This window comes from Abrus precatorius, unplaced genomic scaffold (assembly GCF_003935025.1).
Source record: "Abrus precatorius isolate BTA unplaced genomic scaffold, Abrus_2018 Scaffold3, whole genome shotgun sequence".
Taxonomy (NCBI): domain Eukaryota; kingdom Viridiplantae; phylum Streptophyta; class Magnoliopsida; order Fabales; family Fabaceae; genus Abrus; species Abrus precatorius.
Genome location: NW_020874373.1, coordinates 19442210 through 19462547, shown reverse-complemented (window position 1 = coordinate 19462547; position 20338 = coordinate 19442210). Strand labels below are relative to the sequence as shown.

At 30.4% G+C, this 20338-nt stretch overlaps 2 protein-coding genes across 2 annotated transcripts in view; both read right to left on the bottom strand.

The window, feature by feature from the left end:
• The window catches only part of LOC113861888 (sister chromatid cohesion 1 protein 2), a 34422-nt gene extending 27439 nt beyond the window's left edge, over nt 1–6983 (bottom strand). Inside the window, exons 1-6 of the mRNA XM_027494978.1 lie at nt 6770–6983; nt 2077–2332; nt 1948–1985; nt 1810–1859; nt 896–954; nt 121–770 (exon numbers count right to left, since the gene is read on the bottom strand). Coding sequence (XP_027350779.1) covers nt 121–770; nt 896–954; nt 1810–1859; nt 1948–1985; nt 2077–2332; nt 6770–6890 — 1174 coding nt within the window. The 5' untranslated portion in view covers nt 6891–6983. The remainder of the gene's footprint in view (nt 1–120; nt 771–895; nt 955–1809; nt 1860–1947; nt 1986–2076; nt 2333–6769) is intronic.
• A 6513-nt stretch (nt 6984–13496) lies between these two features.
• On the bottom strand, nt 13497–18478 carry LOC113862296 (ankyrin repeat domain-containing protein 50). The gene is made up of 4 exons (XM_027495384.1): nt 18179–18478; nt 16254–16529; nt 15538–15675; nt 13497–15044 (listed from the first exon to the last, which is right to left on the bottom strand). The coding sequence occupies exons 1-4, from the start codon at nt 18476–18478 to the stop codon at nt 13497–13499; spliced, it is 2262 nt and encodes a 753-aa protein (XP_027351185.1).
• Between the last annotated feature and the right edge of the window lie 1860 nt (nt 18479–20338).

Genomic DNA, 20338 nt, shown 5'->3' with positions numbered 1-20338 from the left:
ATTTCTAAGTAAACAGATGAAAAATATTAAGTACGATAATATCTACCTGCCAAAAATTAGGAAAGAAAATAATCAGCAGTAGCATTCTCAAGGCTTTTGCAGAATAATGGTTTTATAAACCTGCTTTTGGTCTTCCAACTGAACCACCTTGAAACTTGGACTGAGGAGTTACGTCAAGATTTTTTGACTGCGGTGGAATAAAGCTAAGCTTTTCAACAGTCCCTTCAATGAGGTCTTCAAGGATCTCCTTGGCAGCAGAAGATTTACCTTGGTGCATGCATTCTTCTCCATAGGATTTTTCATCCCGAGGCCTTTCTATACTTTCTTGAAAACTTCTTGCTTTCTGAACTTCAATAGTTTCCTGATTCATTTGGGATAATGAGCTTGATGTTTCTTTCACTGCTATATTATTGTCAACTTGATGAGATTCATTAAATGCTTCAACAAATAACACAGGTTCATTTTCTGTTCCAGAAAGCATACTAATATCCCTATATTCCTCTTGAGAGATTCTACTTCTTTCTTCATGTATTTCATCCTCACATAGTACAATTTCTTGAACTGTCTGATCATTAATTTGTTGATCTTGAGCAAACAAGCAGATAGATTCCTTTTCTACCCCCTCTACTGTTAGAACAGTGTCAACATTCATTGGTTCCTTTTGAGAGAATATGCTGCTTTGAAATATATCCCTGCTTTCCAGCAAATTAATTGGACTATTTGGAGGACAATCGTCTAAGTCCATGTTCAACAGGTGAGACAGATGATCACTGCAAGGCATATTAAAAAAATTAAACAAGTTCAATGGAGAAGATTTACATTGATTCCAAAAGTTGCTCAGCAGCATGTAATGATGGAATAAAAAGTAAAATTTTAAAAAATTTGATCAACATACCCTTCCAGCATAAGGTGATCAGAAGAACAGGTATTTTCATCAACATCAAACTCCTCAAACTGCAAATCACAAAAACAAAGATATCTAAGATGTGCTGAATAAAGAAAATACCAAAGGGAAATTAAAACCATTATTTTATGTGAATTTAAAACCATCATAAATGCGAAAATGTTCTCAATCAATAAGCCAATAACAGATGATGACTACAATTGAGAAAGATTTCAATATAACTAGGCCATCCAGTCACTCATTGATGATTCAGATTGGCCCAGGAGACAGCATATTTTTCCAAACATATATGGCTACAGTCTACAGTTATTGTACAATTTTATTAGTTGGCATCATATTCCGTCATTTAACTCATTTGGTAAAAAGATAAGCCCAGTTATATTTGGTACAGATCTATACCCCACCTTCTTCTATAGATGTAATGAAAAAATTATTAAATTTATACTCCTTTGTTTTAACTTCAATATTATCAGGAGAAAATCTATAACAAGAAAAATAAAATGAAAAATAAAAACAGAAAGATATTGGAATATAATGAAAAAGAATGAGAAAGCTGTCCAATATGAATGTGCAGGACAAATTCATCTAAAAGTTTAAGCTGTTAGGTGGAGGCATAAGCAACACAGGATCTGGTATGTAGTTATATATTGCTTGCACTAGATAATCAGTTAAAAATTTAAAATTCTAATAAAGGAACTCCATAGATGACAATTAATTATAAACCAGCATGTAAGTGGAGAACCAAAAAAAATAGACAGATATACACAAGGAAAACAAAGGGCATTTACAAGACACAGAATGATTTAGAATATATTAGTGAAAAGCTGATGATAAACAAAAACAAGCATACTTGTATAAATAAAATGGAAGAAACATTATTCAGGTAAGGACTATGCAATGCATACCTTCTCTTGAGAAAACTGCCGCCCAAATCCCTCAGTTTTACACAAAACATCTGTTTCATTTCAAAGTGTCATAAACAATATAATAAGATTAAACTTACTATGATAGGGATTAGGGAAATAGTAAAGCAAATTCGGTACCTTTAAGAGTAATTTCTTCCTGAGGAGCAATATGGCCTCTGAAATTATCAGAAGATAAGTAATGAAATTCTAGAAAAACCAGAAGAAAATTCCATAACCAATTAAACTTCTAACCTAATAAAATCTTACCCATCAGCATCTTCAAGTATATCCAGATCAAAAGCATCCAACTCAAATCTGTCTGGTATAGTAACAGACATACGCAAGGTTTCCACATGTGCATGGTCTTTTGTATTGGTCACAAATTTGTTGATTTTAATGAGCACCTCATTGCAATCATGGAACAGATATTCAACCTTTTTTGAGTAAATTCTGACAACACCAAGAAGAAGATAGGCCAGCACTCTATAGGATACAACATCCATTTTATCTTGCAAAATCTTTTCTGTAGAAGGTAAAATATGAAAAGAAAAAAAAAATTGATGGAAAAACAATAGCACAGCATTAGCCTGGATTCCACAAGGCTGATTATAAGTAGAACTTAAAACATTCTTAATTAATTTTGGAATTGACAGGACCAAGCACATAATCTACAGAGAAGTGTTCTTTATAAACATCAAATATAATTAGTATTAATTAGATATAATTAATCAGTTGATAAGAGCAAATAAAATTAATTAGTTTAGCCTTTTTCATATTTGACCGAGTAAAGTAAAATTAAAAGGCTAATATATAAGTTGGTGCATGGTTGTTCCAATAACACAGGGCATCACAAATATAGTCTACTTGTAAATCAGGATTGAACCAACAACTCCTAACCAAATCAACAGGATAATAAACTTCCATCATTAAAGACAATAGAATTAGGAGAAGTTTAGAGGAAAAAATTGTGTGACTAATCAGTCTACACATGCATATCAGTACTAAATACTAATGACCTATGAGTAAACAAAACCATTAATACTGATAATACATGTACTTAACTCTCCCTCAGTTGGAGTTAATACTTCCTAATTATTAATTATTAATACAAAACCATTAATACTTCCTAATTATTGATTATTGGCTTTCTTCCGACGAGAGTAAACCCGCCACACAGTGGGCCTTGTAGGGCTTGTATTCCAAAGGCCTTCATTGCTGTTTTGGGGTCCCATCAATACCACTCCCTAAACTTGCACTCTTGTCCTCAAGAGTGAATGAAGGAATGACTTTTGATGACAGTCACGTTATAGGGGCCTCACTTTCCTCTTCTTTCGCTAGCAGAGTCACGACAACACCACCCTCTCCTTGCTCCTCTCCTTCATCTAAGAGGATTACTCTCAATGATTTTTCGGGGCATTGATGGCGAGGGCCGAATTTCTCTCCACAGCGGAAACAAAGCCCTTTGTTTTTACGATCCATCAACTCCTCCAAAGGAAGGTGTCTTACACCACGAGATCGCCCCCCGTTTGTTTGGGAAATGCGCATGAAATTTCCTTTTGAATTTGGATCTCCTGAGGAACCCAAGGGCCCCGTCATCCAGTTTCCTACCCGCAGATTCTCTCCAACCTTGAGATTGTCACGGATGAAGGGCGTGATACTTCGATCCCTATTAAATGGTCGATTCCCCAAGGGAGTAGGTGCATAATAGCCCTTATTCTTTGCTTCCGGCACTTCTAACCTTCCATCAGCGACCAGATCTTCCTCCACCCAGCGGGCAATGTGTATCACGGCTGTCCGGGAGGTTGGGCACAGCAACCGCACCTTTCTCCGGATTTCTGGCCGAAGACCATTCATAAAGAAGCCCAAAAAATGAGCATCCGATAATGGGGGTGACACCTGCGACGCAAGGATTTCGAAGGTTTCTATGTATTCCTCAACCGAACCGGTTTGCTTAACCGCAGCCAACTCTTCAATGGGATTGTCAAGCCTCCCGACCCCAAACCTTGTTACCATGGACCTCTTCAAGCGCTCCCATGTTGCATTGTCTTCTTCATCACGCCATAGATTAAACCAATGGATAGTATTACCACCCATGCTCAACTTTGAGAGGCGGATTTTCATCTCTTCCGAAGTACCATGGGCATCGAAGTAAGTTTCAGCCCTGCAAATCCACCCAACGAGGTCAACCCCGTCAAATTGAGGCAATTCTACCTTCTTGATTGAAGCTCGGTAATCGTCCCCATCATTGGGTGCAGTTCTGGGAGGATGCAAATTCAGATTCGGACCCTCTTCGCTTCTGGTTTGAAATAACCTTTGTATGTCCTCCAAGAGCTTCGCATCTCTTTCTTTCATCTCTTCTCTCATCAGCGCTCGATAGTCAGCAAAGGCTGTCTCCATGCTTTGAATTCTTGCCTCTAATGCCTCCATCCTCTCCGCTGATCTCGTGTGCATGGAAAGGTGATCCGGCAGGTCGGACCAATTGTTAGGGACCAGAATCTATGTTCAGGTAATTGAAGAAAAAGAAAAGGATATTTTATTGATTATGATAGGAATCAGGATTACAAGAATGCCCCAGAGCCAAAGCTCCTCCCAGAGAATGTTATTCTCCTCTCCTAAGTCTAGCTGAAAAAATTCCCCATCCATTCCTCAAACTAACATTTAAATAAAGAACAATAAAACAAACTGAATCTGATAACAGAATATCCTAACTGACTTATTCAAATTCAAAACAGCATTCTAATAACAGAATAATAATAAAACAAAATAATAACAGACTTCCTAATTATTGATTATTGGCTTTCTTCCTACGAGAGTAAACCCGCCACACAGTGGGCCTTGTAGGGCTTGTATTCCAAAGGCCTTCATTGCTCTTTTGGGGTCCCATCAGGAGTATACATGTCATATGCACCAAGCTTATGACAAATAAAGTCAACTATAGGCCCTCTAAGCAACCTAGTAAATACATCAACTAACTGGTCATTGGAAACTTGGAGTTAATATAACCATTAGTTATCTCGCTAGAAAGAATCTTATGTCTGACAAAATGGCAGTCAATCTATGTGTTTGTTCCTTTTATGAAAGACTAGGTTATAAGCAATAAGTAATGCAGCTTGGTCGTCACAAATCACTATCATTTCCTTATCGTCAGCCCATTTGAGCTGCAGAAGTAGTTGCTTTAACTATGAAAGTTCACAGGTTGCCACTAATATAGCTTGATACTCAGCCCCTAAACTGGATCTAGTAAATATGTTCAGCCTTCCAGTTCTAACAAAGACAAAACTCTACATCCAGTAGAAACATCAGACAGAAAAACTGAGTAAATTATTCATCTAAAATGGAAAAGTCTCAGCACAAACAGCAACATTAAAAGAATCATCATAAACTTTGCAACCACTCTCTATGACAATGAAATAAGGACCATGAGATCCAAATGGAATAGAATGAATATCCTTAATGCTGAGACCATAACAGAATATAGAATTGAGAAAAATGAACAAATAAATAAATAAATAAATTTCTGGGTTCAAATAATTCCAGTTTAGTTATAATAGACCACTCATTATTTAGCAGTTGATGAATAAACATTTAAGTGGTTAATTGTCCTAAACTAGAAATACTTCAACCAAAATATTATTGTTTGTAATTTTCCCTATAAAAACCAATTCCAATTTGACTATGATTATTATGCTTTCCATCACCAAAAATTTTGATTTATTTTATCTATTTATAAACCAATACTAACATCAATACCCCAACGACAGCCTAAGAAACTTTTAATACTGAGGTTAGTTTGACATGGGGGCGAAAAAATCAAGGATGACTTTTCCTACTCTTTGTGTTACGGCCAGAAATATTATTCATGGTAACTTGGCATCGTGACAACCAGAATATTCCACTGATATGTGGGCTAATTCAGTCAGTCAGTTGAAGGGCAATTGCAGTTTTTCTATACAAATAAAACTGATTCAGGAATTTTGCACCTCCCAAACATACCATAACATGATATAATAATTACCAATATTGCTAAGTTGCTGACAATGTTAGTTGATACAAGTATTAAATAGAACTTCTGCAACCCGTATCTTTTTCCACATGCATAATTGTAATGTAGTTCATCCTTAGTTGCCTTTCTGTCAGTTTAAGGCATTCCGTTAAGCAACTGTTAGCTTCTCTTTGTATTTATCTGTATATTCATACACAATCAATACAAATCAGATTCATTTTCTCCAAAACCATTTCCATTTTCAACTAAAAACGTGACCACTATCATATCCTTCATTGCCGCTATTCATTCTCCTTAAACTTGAATTCAGTTTCAATAACTTCCACATTTCAGGAGATTTTAATAAATACCATGGCAATTGGCAGATAGAATAACCGCTTCATGTATATAATAATAGACATGTAATGTAAACAATCATCATCACTGAAGCCAATGAAATCTCATCATATTTTAGCATAACAGCTATATATTTTCGCTTAGAGGATTAAGACCATTATGTTAAACCAAAGGCCAAAGGGTATCTGGAGACCAATGAAATGATTTATTATCTTATAAAAAAAAGTACCTTCCACCACTAACTTTTCAAGGCCAGCACAAGAGAGCTAAATAAGCAATTTGTCAACTAATCACTAACCCCATCTACAACTGCCCTTTCTATGAACAATTTCCGAAACTACTTACAAACAGAATATAAACAAACACAAAATTGTAAAGATACACTCTACCCCCCCCCCACACACACACACACCATTTTTGCTAATAAACAGAAAAAACAAGCATGTTTCTTGTCTCTCAGTGAAGAATGAAAGAAACCAACAAAAAAAAAACTCATGGATATGCAAAGGTGAAAGAAAAAAACAAAAAAAGTTGATCTAAAACTCACGTAAGGAATACAAATGAAAGAAGAAAGGGGGGAGAAGGGGTTTAGCAAGGGGAGAGAGAGCGAGAGAAACTAACCAACAGAAGAGGAAATGTCAGTCTCAAAGACATGAGATTTCTTGAGGTTCTTCAAACAGAAAGCTGCAACCCACAACGGACTTCTTCTAATGGAACCAATAACCAACTCAGAGTTCAACATTTCTCTCTCTCTCCCTCTCTCTCTCTGGTGCGTGTGTGTTCTGCTCTGAGGAGTGTGTGTGTTGTCTTTTGTAGCTTCCTTAGAAACGGTCGACCAGAGTGGCCAGCAAGCTCTTAACGCCTAAATAAACATTTTCTGGGGGGTTTTTAACAATGAATTTTGAGCCTCTGAATTTCAGAGGGGTGCCTTCGGAAAAGTCTATTTCTTTTCAATTATTTATTCATTATTATATTACTGATATTTTGAAAGATGCTGCTAAAGAATAAAGATATCGATTATAAAGATAATAAATTATAAATAAACATTAGAAATCGTGTTAAAATGTATAAAAATTGAGTTTAAAATTCATAATGTGTCGATCGATTATTCATGAAAGAGTGTCAGTAAAATAATATTTTTATGCCTATATCTAAATAATATATACATTAATTTTAATAATATTATATTAATAAAAATCAATGTATGATTTAAAAATATACTTCATTTTTAAAAAATAGTTACTCAATAAATATAATATATATGATAACTTTATAAAAAAAATATTTATAATTATAAGAAATAATATATAAAATGCATTAATAAAATAATTTCATAAATATTTCTTTATATGAATATAAGTTGTATGATATTTTATAAAATATAATTATATATATATATAATTTTTTTACTAATTTATTTTCTAGATTATATTTTATAGTTATAATATTTTATTTATAAAATATCGTATAACTTGTATTTATATAAATACATATTGGTTAAAATAATTATATTTTTTTATTATTGTTATTATGGTTTTAAAATTATATATTTGACTTTCTATTAACTTGATAACGTTGAAATTGATGTATTTATTATTCAAGCCCATATATGAATTTATTTATTTTTTTGCCGACATGACATTCCTTCTACGCTTCATTTAATTTACATTCTAAAAAACTATGGTAAAAAAATAAAATTATATTAATAATATTTTGAATTAAATATTTTACTTATGATTTTTTAATTAATATCTTTAATATTTAGCTATTTTTAAGTTGACTAATAATTGTCAAAGATAGTTGTTAAAGAATAAAATAATATTTATAATTTTCTCAGACTTTTTAGTTACTTGTATAACATTATGTTCACTTTATGTTCTTTCTACAATTATTCACCACCAGACTTTTTTTTTTATTTATCTTAGTCTTTCCATAAACTAAATAAAGAACTTACATATTTTGCTGTATGTTTCTTCAGCCACCAACATATTTTCTTGAGATCTTGATGCATTTTTGTTGCAGCAAGATACAAACTCAACTTACTTATATGTACTTTTTTCAAAATTAAATTTTTAATTTGTTCTAATATTTTATTAATATATTTATTAAATTTAATTTATTTTTGTAAATCTAACAAATTTCTCTTTTCTTGAAGGTACTAATCAATCTTTTTTTTTTAATTTGCTTTTGAAACTCGTTTATAATCTTGAATATTTTCAATTTTACACTTTTTAAATTGAATTTTTACTTTCAAATTTAAATCTTTTAGTTTTTCTATAAAATCTACCATATATGTAAAAAATTTCTACTTAAAACATTAGCAACAACCTTTACCTTTACTAGACAGTATTTAAATTCAAAATCATAATATTTAAGAATTTGTATCCATCTCATTTACTTTAAATTTAATTCTTTTTTATCAAACAAAATATTTTAAATTCTTATAATCACTAAAAACTTTTAATTGTATTTCATATAAATAATGTCTCTCTAAATTTTTAACACAAAAACAATTGCTACTAAATCATGAGTGGTATAATTTTATTAATATGATCTTATATATTTAAAGTATAAGTCATTACATTTTTTTCTTATATAAAAACATAACCTATTTTTTATTTTAAAGCATCACAATACATTTTAAATTGTTTATTTAGATTAAATGGTATAATAACTTAACAGGGGATGAATTTAACCTATGTTTAAGCTCTTAAAAAAATTTCACATTTAAGGGTATGTTTGGAAGGAGAGTTTTAGAGGGGAAGGGAAGAAAAAGCATATTTTTTAATTTTAAAGTAAAAGAATTATATATTATTTATGATGACAAATATATTATTAATACATTAAGTTTTTATTAATATATTAATTTATATCTTTTATTTTTTAAAAATATTAATTTTAAATATATTTATTTAAATATATAAATTTTATCCTCTCCTCTCTTTTCCTCCAAAACTCTTTTTCCTGAATAATTCTTAAAAGTTCACCCAAATAAATATTTTTTACAATGAGTCAAAGATAAATAAATCTTTAAAAAAATTAATAAATCTTATGTAATACCCTACTAATCCTAAAAAACTTGTTAATTATTTCAATTATTATTTTAAAATATCTCCACTATAATACAACTTCTACCTATACATCATCAATAACAATTTTACTTTTAAAAACTATATGTCCTAAAAATTTACTTCTTTTGTCTAAACTTCACATTTTAAAAGCTTGAAATATAATTACTTTTCTTTTAAAATTTGCAATATAACTTTAAGATTTTCAATATGCTACTTATCATTTATTATTGTTTTTGAATATGATATTATTATCAATAAATATGAAATCAAATTAATCTAAAAATAGATAAATTATTATATTCATATAATGGGACCATTGGTTAGTTTAAATGCCATTATTTGGTACCTATAATGGTTAGTGTATGTTCTAGGAGCTTTTTATTATAAACATGTATTTTATATTATAGATATTTATTTTAATAAATTGAAGTATTTCATATTTATTTTAAAAGAATATAATAATATTTTTAGAACAGTAATTTGATCGTGAAATCTTATTTAGTATTGTTCTTAAGATATTTTTAGTTAAGTATCAATAAATTGAAGAATTTCATATTTATTTCTTTAAAAAATTAATATCATTGAAATAAATATAATTTTGTATGATACAAATAAGTGACTTGATATAGATCTTATTTAGTATTATTTTTAAAAATTTTCTAATTAAATATTGATATTAGAAAAATATAATTTGTTAAGACTAATAAGTGAATAAATTAATGATTGAGTCTTGTGAACTATGGATGAGTCGAATGTTACATCGATTATTGCACGTGTTTAAATGATTCTCAATGTAACAGTTGTAAGCTAATTTCTAAGTATCAGGATATTGAGAGTTTGCTAGTTGATGTAAAAGGAATATTACAAAAGAGAAAGTTTGATGGTGTATTTTATTTTAAATTTGTTAAATAAAAATTTAATTTTTCAAATTTTAATATTTTTAAAAAATATTATTGGTGGATTTTTATTTTTTTTTTATCTTTGGCACATATTAAAATAAGTCTTTTTTCGAATATCATAAAGTGAGTTATTCACATAAATTTGCTATCCGCAAACGACTATACTTATACTATAATTTGGTGGCCTAGAATGTTACTCGACTCACAATAATTTATTATCTAATGTGACTCAAGCCAAGTCAGAATGGAGTAGTTTGAATTGATACTCTAAACACAAGACTCAATGATATATAAAATATAATAAATTCTAATATAATACATTATTTAGTGTAATATTAAAAGATTATATAAAATAATATTTATAAAATATTTTTTAGTTAAAAATATATTATATTAATCTGAATTTCTCAGGTTATACTGTTTCTTTAAAAAAAATAAGAAATAAACAAACTCATTTTCTTTTAATAGAAACACAATTTTCTACGCTAAAAATAACATAATTATAGTAAGCATATAAACCTAGTGACTAATAATAAAGGAAAAGTTCCAGATCCTCGTAATAGTTCAAGATTATGATAATACACATGTATGTAATATTTTAAATAATTATACTTACTTTTTTTTCATTATTTTATAATTTTATATTAAATTTTAAAGTAATTTTTTTTTAAAAAATTTATATTAAAAATATAATTAATTATTTTTTAAAATATTATATAAGTTTATATGTATAGTTGGACTAGTTTGTTGGCTTATATTATTTATTTATTTATTTATATAATTAGAGTCTAAATATATTAACTTTAAACAATTTTATCATTTATGTTAAAATATTTTGTATTAAAGGCTTAGGATTAATTATTGCTTAAAAATGCTTGAACTTTATACATAACTTTATACATTAATATTTACACTAATTAAACTAAAACTTCTAATTGGTCCTCAATAGATTAGAAGTATTTTTAATTTGGTAAATAAAAACAAATATTAAAATTAGTCCTTAAATATATTATTTGTCATTTATTTTAATCCTCTACTAGAATATGCTAGTTAATTCCTACGTATATAGTGATTTCACATATTAAATGTAATGCGACACACTAGCTAACGTGTCCCTAATCATATCAATTTAAAACATTATAATATAAAGTTACTTAAAGAAATATTTTATTTTCATACACATTTTTAATGAAGTGTTCTACGAGAGAGAAATGAAGTATATTTTAGTCAAATTATGTTGTAATATTTTAATGAAGTGTTATATATAAGAAAGACAAATGAAGTAATTTTTTTAGTCATATTATGCTGTAACATTTTTAATTGATATAATTAGAGATATATTAACTAGTTACATTGTATTTAACATATCACATCGTCATCTTTATAAAAGTTAATTAATAGACTCTGGCAGAGAGACTAAAATGAATAACAAACTAAATATTTAGAGATTAATTTTAATATTTTTAATGATAAAATTAAATAACTCTATCTTTCATAAACTAAAATGAAATTTTACTCCGTACGGTGATTAACTAAATTGAAATTATATTAAATATTTTTAATATAATAAATATTTTTCTATAAACATTCTATTTTTATTTTCTTAATTAATATGATAAGAGTATTTATTAGTTTTTTTACTTAAATTATTATCAAATAATCAATGTTTCTACTCAATAAAAAAATAAAAATGATGAAATGCACAAATAAATTTTGAAAATTTTCTATAAGTACGGTAATTTGATGTTTCAACTTGTTTTTCTTTGTTAAACTTTGTCCTGTTGGATGAATGAATTACTTTGTATTTTTTATTTGTTTTGGGCGCGCGCATAAAAGACACATTATTCTTTTTTTTTAAGCAAAAAAGACATATTATTATTTTTCTGTTTTTGGGAATAAAGGGTACATCAATCCTATTATGCTTTACTATAAAATAAAGTTTAATTCGTTAGATTTGTTACCATAATATTATATTTCTCTTTTTCTATAATAGCAAGGCCAAATATTTTGAGTGAAGATTGAAGAGCACTGAATACTGATGCAGCATTTGTCCATAAAATGACATTTCTATTTTTATTTCATGGACAGGGGAAGGAAGGACTGCCCTCCACATATCCACTGTTATTGTATCAAAACCTTGAATTATGATTATCAAGCTGCCATATATTCTTTTAAAAGTCCAATCCTTTATCAAAAGGTAAATAAATATTTTTTTTTTATCCAAAGCTTTGATTATGGGTTTTTCTACTCTATTGTTATAATTTAAAACTGCAAGTGTAATGTTATTTCTCGGAATGTCCTGAAATTAAACGCATTAGGAAGTTGTTTAACACGTACATTTTTTTTCAAATAACGTTAAGTCAATCTTGAGAAAAATGACATATAATACATTTCACCATTTTTTTAATCCATTTTGAGAAGTCAATTTACTAAAATATTATATTACAGTTTTTTTTTTCAACACTTAAAGAACTTATATTACAAAAACCTAATTGATGTGTGGGCTACGGCTACAAGCTATCCCAATATGACTTTTTCTTTATTATTTTTAAAATTAATTTTTAAAAAGTAGTTTTGTGCTAGTAAACAGACTATTTGCAAACCCATACACTAATTTATAAGAAAAGTAATCTTATAGTTGGATCGATTAGCATACCAAATGCAAATATCTGTGTCATGGTGTTTATGTGTAATAAATTTTATAACTACGATCACTGCCCTAGTTATCAAAACACTCGACATTAATGCTACAACTATCACCACCGTTATCATTGCTACCACCCGTCATCTGGTACCATAATTTTTTATAAAAATTAACTCTATCATTTGTATATAATTTGTATTACTATTTATCAATTTATCATATTTTCACTAATCACACGATCAGATAAAAATTTATCTAAGTTCATATCCTTTTCTACTTTAATTCTATCCACCCTCATCTCTTTTTTCTTTTTTTTTATTCTATCTACTTCTAGCTAATCCACTAAACAAATTATATTAAAATTGAGATAAATACTTGCTAATCCAACCTATGGATATCCCTACTGCATATTCATTTTAAAACACCAAAGCTCCTAATTCTTACAAAACTAATATGATCAATATCTATAATTTTGAAAGTTTTATTTTTTTGGAAATATGTCTATTACCTGATGCTAATTTCTGAAGTCTAATTGTATCACCTACCATGAGATCCACTGATATAAGAAACGGTAAAGAACTTTTCTGTTTTCAGTTTCCCCAACGTCCAAAAAAAGGATGTACAACCGTTGATAGATCAAAATCTTTACAATAAAAAGCAGCTAAAATACTTCGAGATGAAGTGCTACTCCAAACACCTATACATCCTACCATATCGACAATAATTAACGCTATTTAGACCGATATCTGCTTATGAAAAACAGCCTCTTTGGCTACAAGTTTAATACCCCTCACCCAAAGCTCGGCAACTTCTAATCCCCCGTCACATACAAAATGCACTTCCCTGTTCTTGTTAGTGAGCACCCTAAACATTCCAGGTTTATCTGCATCCCCTCTCTTGCACCTATTTCTACGTAATGTTGTGCTTGGCCCCAACTCTGCCTCACAACAAATCACATTTCTCCGGCTTGACTTCCCCCAACAAAGCACACCTGCAGAGCCTAACATCCTTATTTGTTTCACATGTGGGGAGCCCTTCCCACCTTTGGTGTGCTTTTGAACATAGGCACCATCTAATACCAATTTGCGTGCAAGTTCATCTAGTATAATAGCCTCTGCATCGTTTTTCCCTCCTGCAAATTTCCTTGCAAGTAAAAGTGCAGTTTGCCCTCTGGCGTTTTTAGCATTACAATGAGCACCATATGAAATTAGAAGCTTGCAAATCAACGCATGGCCTTCCCTTGCTGCTAACATGAGCGGTGTGTAGTCCTCCCCATCAGGGACATTCACATCATAACCTTTGCTGGTGAGCAATGTAACAGCATCCAAGTCACCACGGCGAGCTGCTCGGTGTAAAGCATAAAAGCCACCAGCATTACAATTGCCCTTTTCAAGCTCAAATTCAAGCATGACCTTGTCAAATAAATCACATTTTTGATTCATTTCAGATAGGGTTATGGCTGTTTCACCAGATTTATTGCACAGCTTTACATCGGCACCAGCATATACAAGCAATCGAAACGATTCCACATGACCCTTTGAAGCAGCATGCATAACTGCAGAGAAGCCACTATCATCTTGATAGTCAAGATGAAATTCTCCTGATTCAATGACAGTTTTCAATGCTTCAGTATCTCCAGCTTGAGCAACAAATATTATAGGGGAAAAAATTATAGTATTGCTGGATTTGGGTATCATGCCCCTTCTGATTGTATCCAACACTGCCTGTTGAAAACCAAGTGACCACTTGCTTGACTCAGCGATTGAACTTGCAGATTGACCAGCAATATTGACCAAGCCAAAATCAGCACCAGCTCTTGTTAGTACCTTGAGACACTCCTCTTGTTTATATTTTGCACAGATCATCAAAGCTGTGTCACAAGAGTCCGTTATAGAGTTCAAATCACAACCAAAATCAATGAGGCATTGAACAATTGTTGGTAAGCCTAGACAAGATGCCATGTGGACAGGAAGGAACTCAGTCTTGCCGGTTGTTTTAACTGCGGATTCCACATCAGCACCACATTCTAAGAGCACCCTGACGGCCTCAACATTGCCACAGAGTATGGCATGGTGTAGAAGGGTCCTTCCCCGATGAGGTTTGGAGCAGACATGTTGCAGGAGCAATCGTAGTATAGCACCACTTCTTTCAAAATACTCAACTGCACACCAGGCAATGCCATAAGGTTCTCCCAGCCCAGCACCCACACGAAGCTCTTCACCAGTTGAAGTGTCCCATGACCAAGCTCCAAGCCTCACTTCAAAGTCTGTTCTAGCACCATTCTGTAGTTCATTTGTAAGAAAAGTTCTAGTGAGGCTCATTTCATATTAACAATAAAATGTAGAGAGAGAAAACACAAGTCCAATTATGTTACTATCGGCAAAATAAACAAATCAAATGAAGATACTGAAAATCTTATTTTTTTATTTTATTTTTTTCTGAATTGTTGTGCAGCAGCAGAAACCTGCTGAGCATCATTAAAAGAGGTCACTGCCTTTGGCAGACTCATGAACATAATCTTCAGCATTAAGAAACAAGCCATTTTGTGCCACAAAGTCACATGGCTTCTTACATGATTCATTATAGCTCAATAAAAATTATTTTGGATAAAATGTAATTAGTTAGTAAAAAGTAACAAACCAATAGTCCACGAGAAGCAAATTCCAATAGCAAAGAAATATTGGTTGCAAAAACTAGGAGTGGGCATAGATGTGAAATATTCTCGTGCAAAAAACCAAATTGTAACAATAATCAGAAGTTTTGAAGGGGGCAAACCTGCAGTAGTAAATCAACAACAGGGACCTGCCTGTGAATTACAGCTGCAACAAGTGCAGTACAATCCACATTTGTATGGAGTGAAGGCTTAAGTGACTGTAAAAGCACCCGGTCTTTTGCACTGGCATCCGCCCCACACTGCCATTTAACAAACACATCTTAAGTTTAGCATGTTCTAAGTTCAAACAAGTATTTACCATAAACAGTAACTTGTACCAGTATTAATTGACTACAAGCATAGGTTTATTTAGTTTCCCTTAACTAAATGTTAGGTGAGAGTAAGAATACTGTGGCGGCAATTGACTTAGAACATTAGGTGAGAATAACAGTGTAACTATACGTTTGAGACTGGCAGATAAATATTAAGGTGCCACTTGCTTCACAAGTTACATAAGATGGGAATGTCAATTGAACTCTAGGAAGAAGAAAATTCAAGGTATAAGTTTACACTTGCAAAATGACAAACAAGGTAAATGTTCGGGAAAATTTTGTGAAAAGCTAACAAGCATGGCAAAGACATGAAAGTTTTCAGAACATAAGAGAGAGCAGGAGAGGGAAACATAATCTGATCGTGAATATTGCCTAATACGATCCGAACTTAATATGCCAGGTAAAACCAATAAAAACACTGCAAAATGCAAACGCTATTGATCTAAATCATTGTTCAGGGGTCACATGATGGAATATCTAGACCTATGCTGCTGCAGAAGACGTACCTTTATGAGTGTCTCAACAACATCTACAAACCCCCTGCAGCTTGCGGTCACAAGAGCATGTACAGCAACATGAGGTCGGATCAAATCAGAGTTCATGAGTAATTCTACACACTCTGCTTCCCCATGGCAACTTGCCTCCAGAAGCGCTTCTTCACATGCTGGCTGCGATGCCCCTGCTTTAAGTAAGATCTCCAGAATATCAAAGTGACCCTCCCTTACTGCTGCGGTCGTTGCAAAGCCTCGGAAGAGCTTCTGGTTTACATCAGCTCCCACATTCTGTCATTTAATTAAAAAGGAAAATTTCAACCTCTTAGTGCATGTTTGATTAGAATTGTTTTGAACAATTATTATTCACTTTTTAAAAATTTTCTAAAATTTTAATAAAAATAAGTTGATATTTCTTTAAAATAAGTTAAACAAATTGGAATGTGTAGTCATAGTTTATAATTCCTGAAAAACTCTGCAAGAAACTTCTAATTTTATTTTTTCTTCCTTTATTTTTTTCCAAAGTGTTAAAATGTTGAAATATAACAACACAGCGCATAGTAATAAATCAAGAAGTTTCAATACACTTGGGACAAAAATGCCTTCCACACTTTAATCATTTTTGTGCCTTTTTATCTTTCTTTTCGTAGTTACGTATCCTGGTATAAAATAGCCCGAGAAAATCCATACATAACATATTCAAAATGGGGAAGAAGCGATTATGTAATATAGCAGAAGATAAAAGTGAACAAAATCAAACAAAAAGAAGATAATGAAAATAGTTATCTTTTTTCTCTTTTGGTGTGTGTGTGGGGCCTAAGGAGGGAGGGACGTATCGTGTAAACTGCATAATTTCCAATGGTCGGGGACAAGTCGACACGGTATGGGGACACGCAAGAGTGCGAGACACGCTCCCAAAAACAGAAAAAGAATCCATATTACTACGTAAATAAAATTGCATTGATCTTTAAGCTCTCGAGAGTCTTTTGCTATCTCATAAAAATTAGGGTGACTTTTCTTTAAAAAAAACATAGAATGATTTTTTTTAAGAAAAAATAATGGGAATGAACTTTTTTATTACAGTATAATTTTCTTCTGTTATTACAAAAGGGAAAGGTTACTCTCCAATATTTTCCTCTGGAATAAAATGGAATATGTAATTTGTTCGTCGCGTGGCTTACATTGATTTGAAAGCCTTAAGGATCGTAATATTCATTTTCTTTGTCGCCAAAGGAAAAAAAAAACTCTGCAGCTTTTTTGGAGTGAATAGAAGAATATGATGTACAGCTGATACTTGAACACTTGTAATGTCTCGCTTTAGATTGAGGGGAGAAGAGAACTATGCCAAGGGGAAATGGACAGATATAACTGTGTAGAGATTATAACGATGGAGAAAAGTGAAGTGGGGACCAAGGACTAACCACCAACATTACTCATCCAATTAAAAAGTGAACGATTCAAAAATTCAAAATCAACGTTGCTTTTTCTTTTCCCCGTAACTTGGAAAATGAAATCCATTTTTGTTTCAAAAATTAGGGCGAAGACTAGTTATTTTCTTTGAAAATTAAAACTAAAACAAAAAGAAAGAGAGAGAAAGAGAGAGAGAACATTTTGAACTCGAAATTAAATTTTGTAGAAGAGATCTTAATTCTTCAACGACATCACTGTCAAGAGTTAATACTCTTCGATTTCAGTAATCTCATAAGTTAAGGTTAACGATTAAAAACACATTCCACAAAATTTTCGCTCGTAAAACAGTTCAAAAACACCGAATCAGCAATAATTTTTTCGTTTTAAAAAAATTGAGCCTAGAGCACTTTGAACCGTTTCGAAAACAGGTGAAAAGCTGAGACTCGGAATCAGAGAAAATCAATAATCAATAAAACAGTTAAAAAATTCGAATCACGTCGCGATCTTAGGAAGAACGAGCGTGGCTTTACCAGTAGCTTCTTGACGAGGCCGGCGTTACCAGAATGAACGGCGAGGAAGAGAGGCGTGACGTCGGAGACGAATTCCTGGAAGTGGAAGCGGACTTGGCTGGGGGATTCGGGGAGGAGGAGAAGGTCGGTGGCGGATGTCTTCAAGGTGACGGCACCGGCGAAGTTGACGTCGACGGAGGGATCGGCAATGCATTGGAAGGCCAGGGGGAGATCGCCGGAGTGAGAAGCTTCTAGAAGCCGGTGTGACACTTCGGCCTCGTAGTCGACCGGAAACACTTGCTTGGTGGAAAACACCGTCATTGAAGTTGGAGGTTTCAACTCTGTTTTTTTCTATTTTGGATGGTTAGGGTGAGAGGAAGCATGCGCTAAGCCTTAACAACGAAAATCACACCCACTATCTCTCTCACTGAACGCGAGACTCGAGAGAGAGAAATAAGTTGAAAGAAGTGAGCGCCAGAGAGAGAAGAAAAGAGTGGGTGGTATTTATACCCACTACCGACGGAGGAGACATCAAAATTTCGTTTGTTAACAAGTGAAGGTTAAAATATGCATGAATCTTTTCAACTGTTGCCTTTAGACTATTAATTAAAAGGGAGTAATTTATTTTCATATCATATTAATATATATTAAAATTGAGAATTAGTGCTTTTTTAGTTTATTTTACACAACAAATACATTAGTTTTCATTTTTTAATATATTTTAATTTCTTAATTTAATATTTTTATTATATATTTACTGTCTTTGAATGAAAATTTTATTTTTTAATATATATATTTAACATATTTGTTTAAACACGTAAATGCAATAAATTTTCATTAAAAAATATTTATTAAATTATCGAAAAAAAATAAAAGATACTTTTTTCAATATAAACATACTATTATTATATCGTCAAATTCAGTTCTAAAAACTCAAGTTAACATTTTTTATATTTAATTTTTATGATTAATAATCGTTTATAAATTAATTGTTTTTTTAAAAATTATATATGTTAATTTTCATATAATTATTTTATTTTTCACTGTTATAATATCATTAATAAATTATTCTTTATTAATATAAAAATATCATTTATTTTTAATTTTTTTATAGGTATTATGTTTACAAAAAATTAAAATATAACAAAATAATTTATATAACAACAAAAACATAAATTTCATAAATATAAGAATAAATTTATAAATAATATAAATTATACATACTAAATATATAGTTTAACTTTAAATAAATATTTATTTAATAGTTTTTATATAAATTTTAAAATTATTAAATTAAATTAAAAGTTACTTATTTTGATAAATTGTAATAAAAGAATTTATCAAAATAAATTAAAAGATTATAAAATTTATAAATATTTTATAAATTCTTTCAAACACAAGTCTTTTAACTATATTTGTTAGAAAATACTATTAATTAGGTAAGAAATTTTAATGATTTTTTATTAAGAAATTTAACAATACACTTTTTTTTCTAATTTATAATGCATCATAACGTATCCTTTGATAAAAAATTATTATTTATTAAGTTATAAATCATTATTTTTATTATAATTTTATTTATTAATTATTTTTAACATGTGTTTAAATATATACAATAAAAATTTACAGATAATTAAATTTAAATTTAATTAAAATATATAAATAGAATAATTTTTTTTATATTATCATCCAATGAATTGTCATATTATTATTGTAATGATTATTTTAAAATTTATCCATACAATTTTTACATTATAATCTACTTAAATCAAACTTTATTTTTAATGTATTAATAATATTAAATATTATAATTTTTAATTATATATATATATATATATATATGTGTGTGTGTGGGGGGGGGGTTTGTTAATTAATTCCTTTCCTTTTATTTTTTTTTCTTTATTTTCTAAGGATTTGCTTTAAGCAATAATTTTTTTTTAAAATGGTAAATAAATTAATATCATTTTTAATTTAAAATATACTTTTTTCTTAGTGACCGTTTGGCTATTTTTTATAACAAGCGCTAACAATTTTTATAACAAGCGCTAACAAATATCTTAAGAATATTGATTAAAGAATAAAATATTTTTTTGTCAGAAAAATTATTAATGCATCTTGCCATAATTTTTAATACACTTGATATGATTTTTAATAAAAAAAATTATGACTAAATCACTTAAT

Coding starts and splice junctions, on each gene's coding strand:
- LOC113862296 (XM_027495384.1), bottom strand. CDS start 18,478: ATGACGGTGTTTTCCACCAAGCAAGTGTTTCCGGTCGACTACGAGGCC. Junction 16,530..18,178: donor GCCTCGTCAAGAAGCTACTG/GTAAAGCCACGC, acceptor ATTAAATGACAG/AATGTGGGAGCTGATGTAAA. Junction 15,045..15,537: donor TTGTTGATTTACTACTGCAG/GTTTGCCCCCTT, acceptor AATGAACTACAG/AATGGTGCTAGAACAGACTT.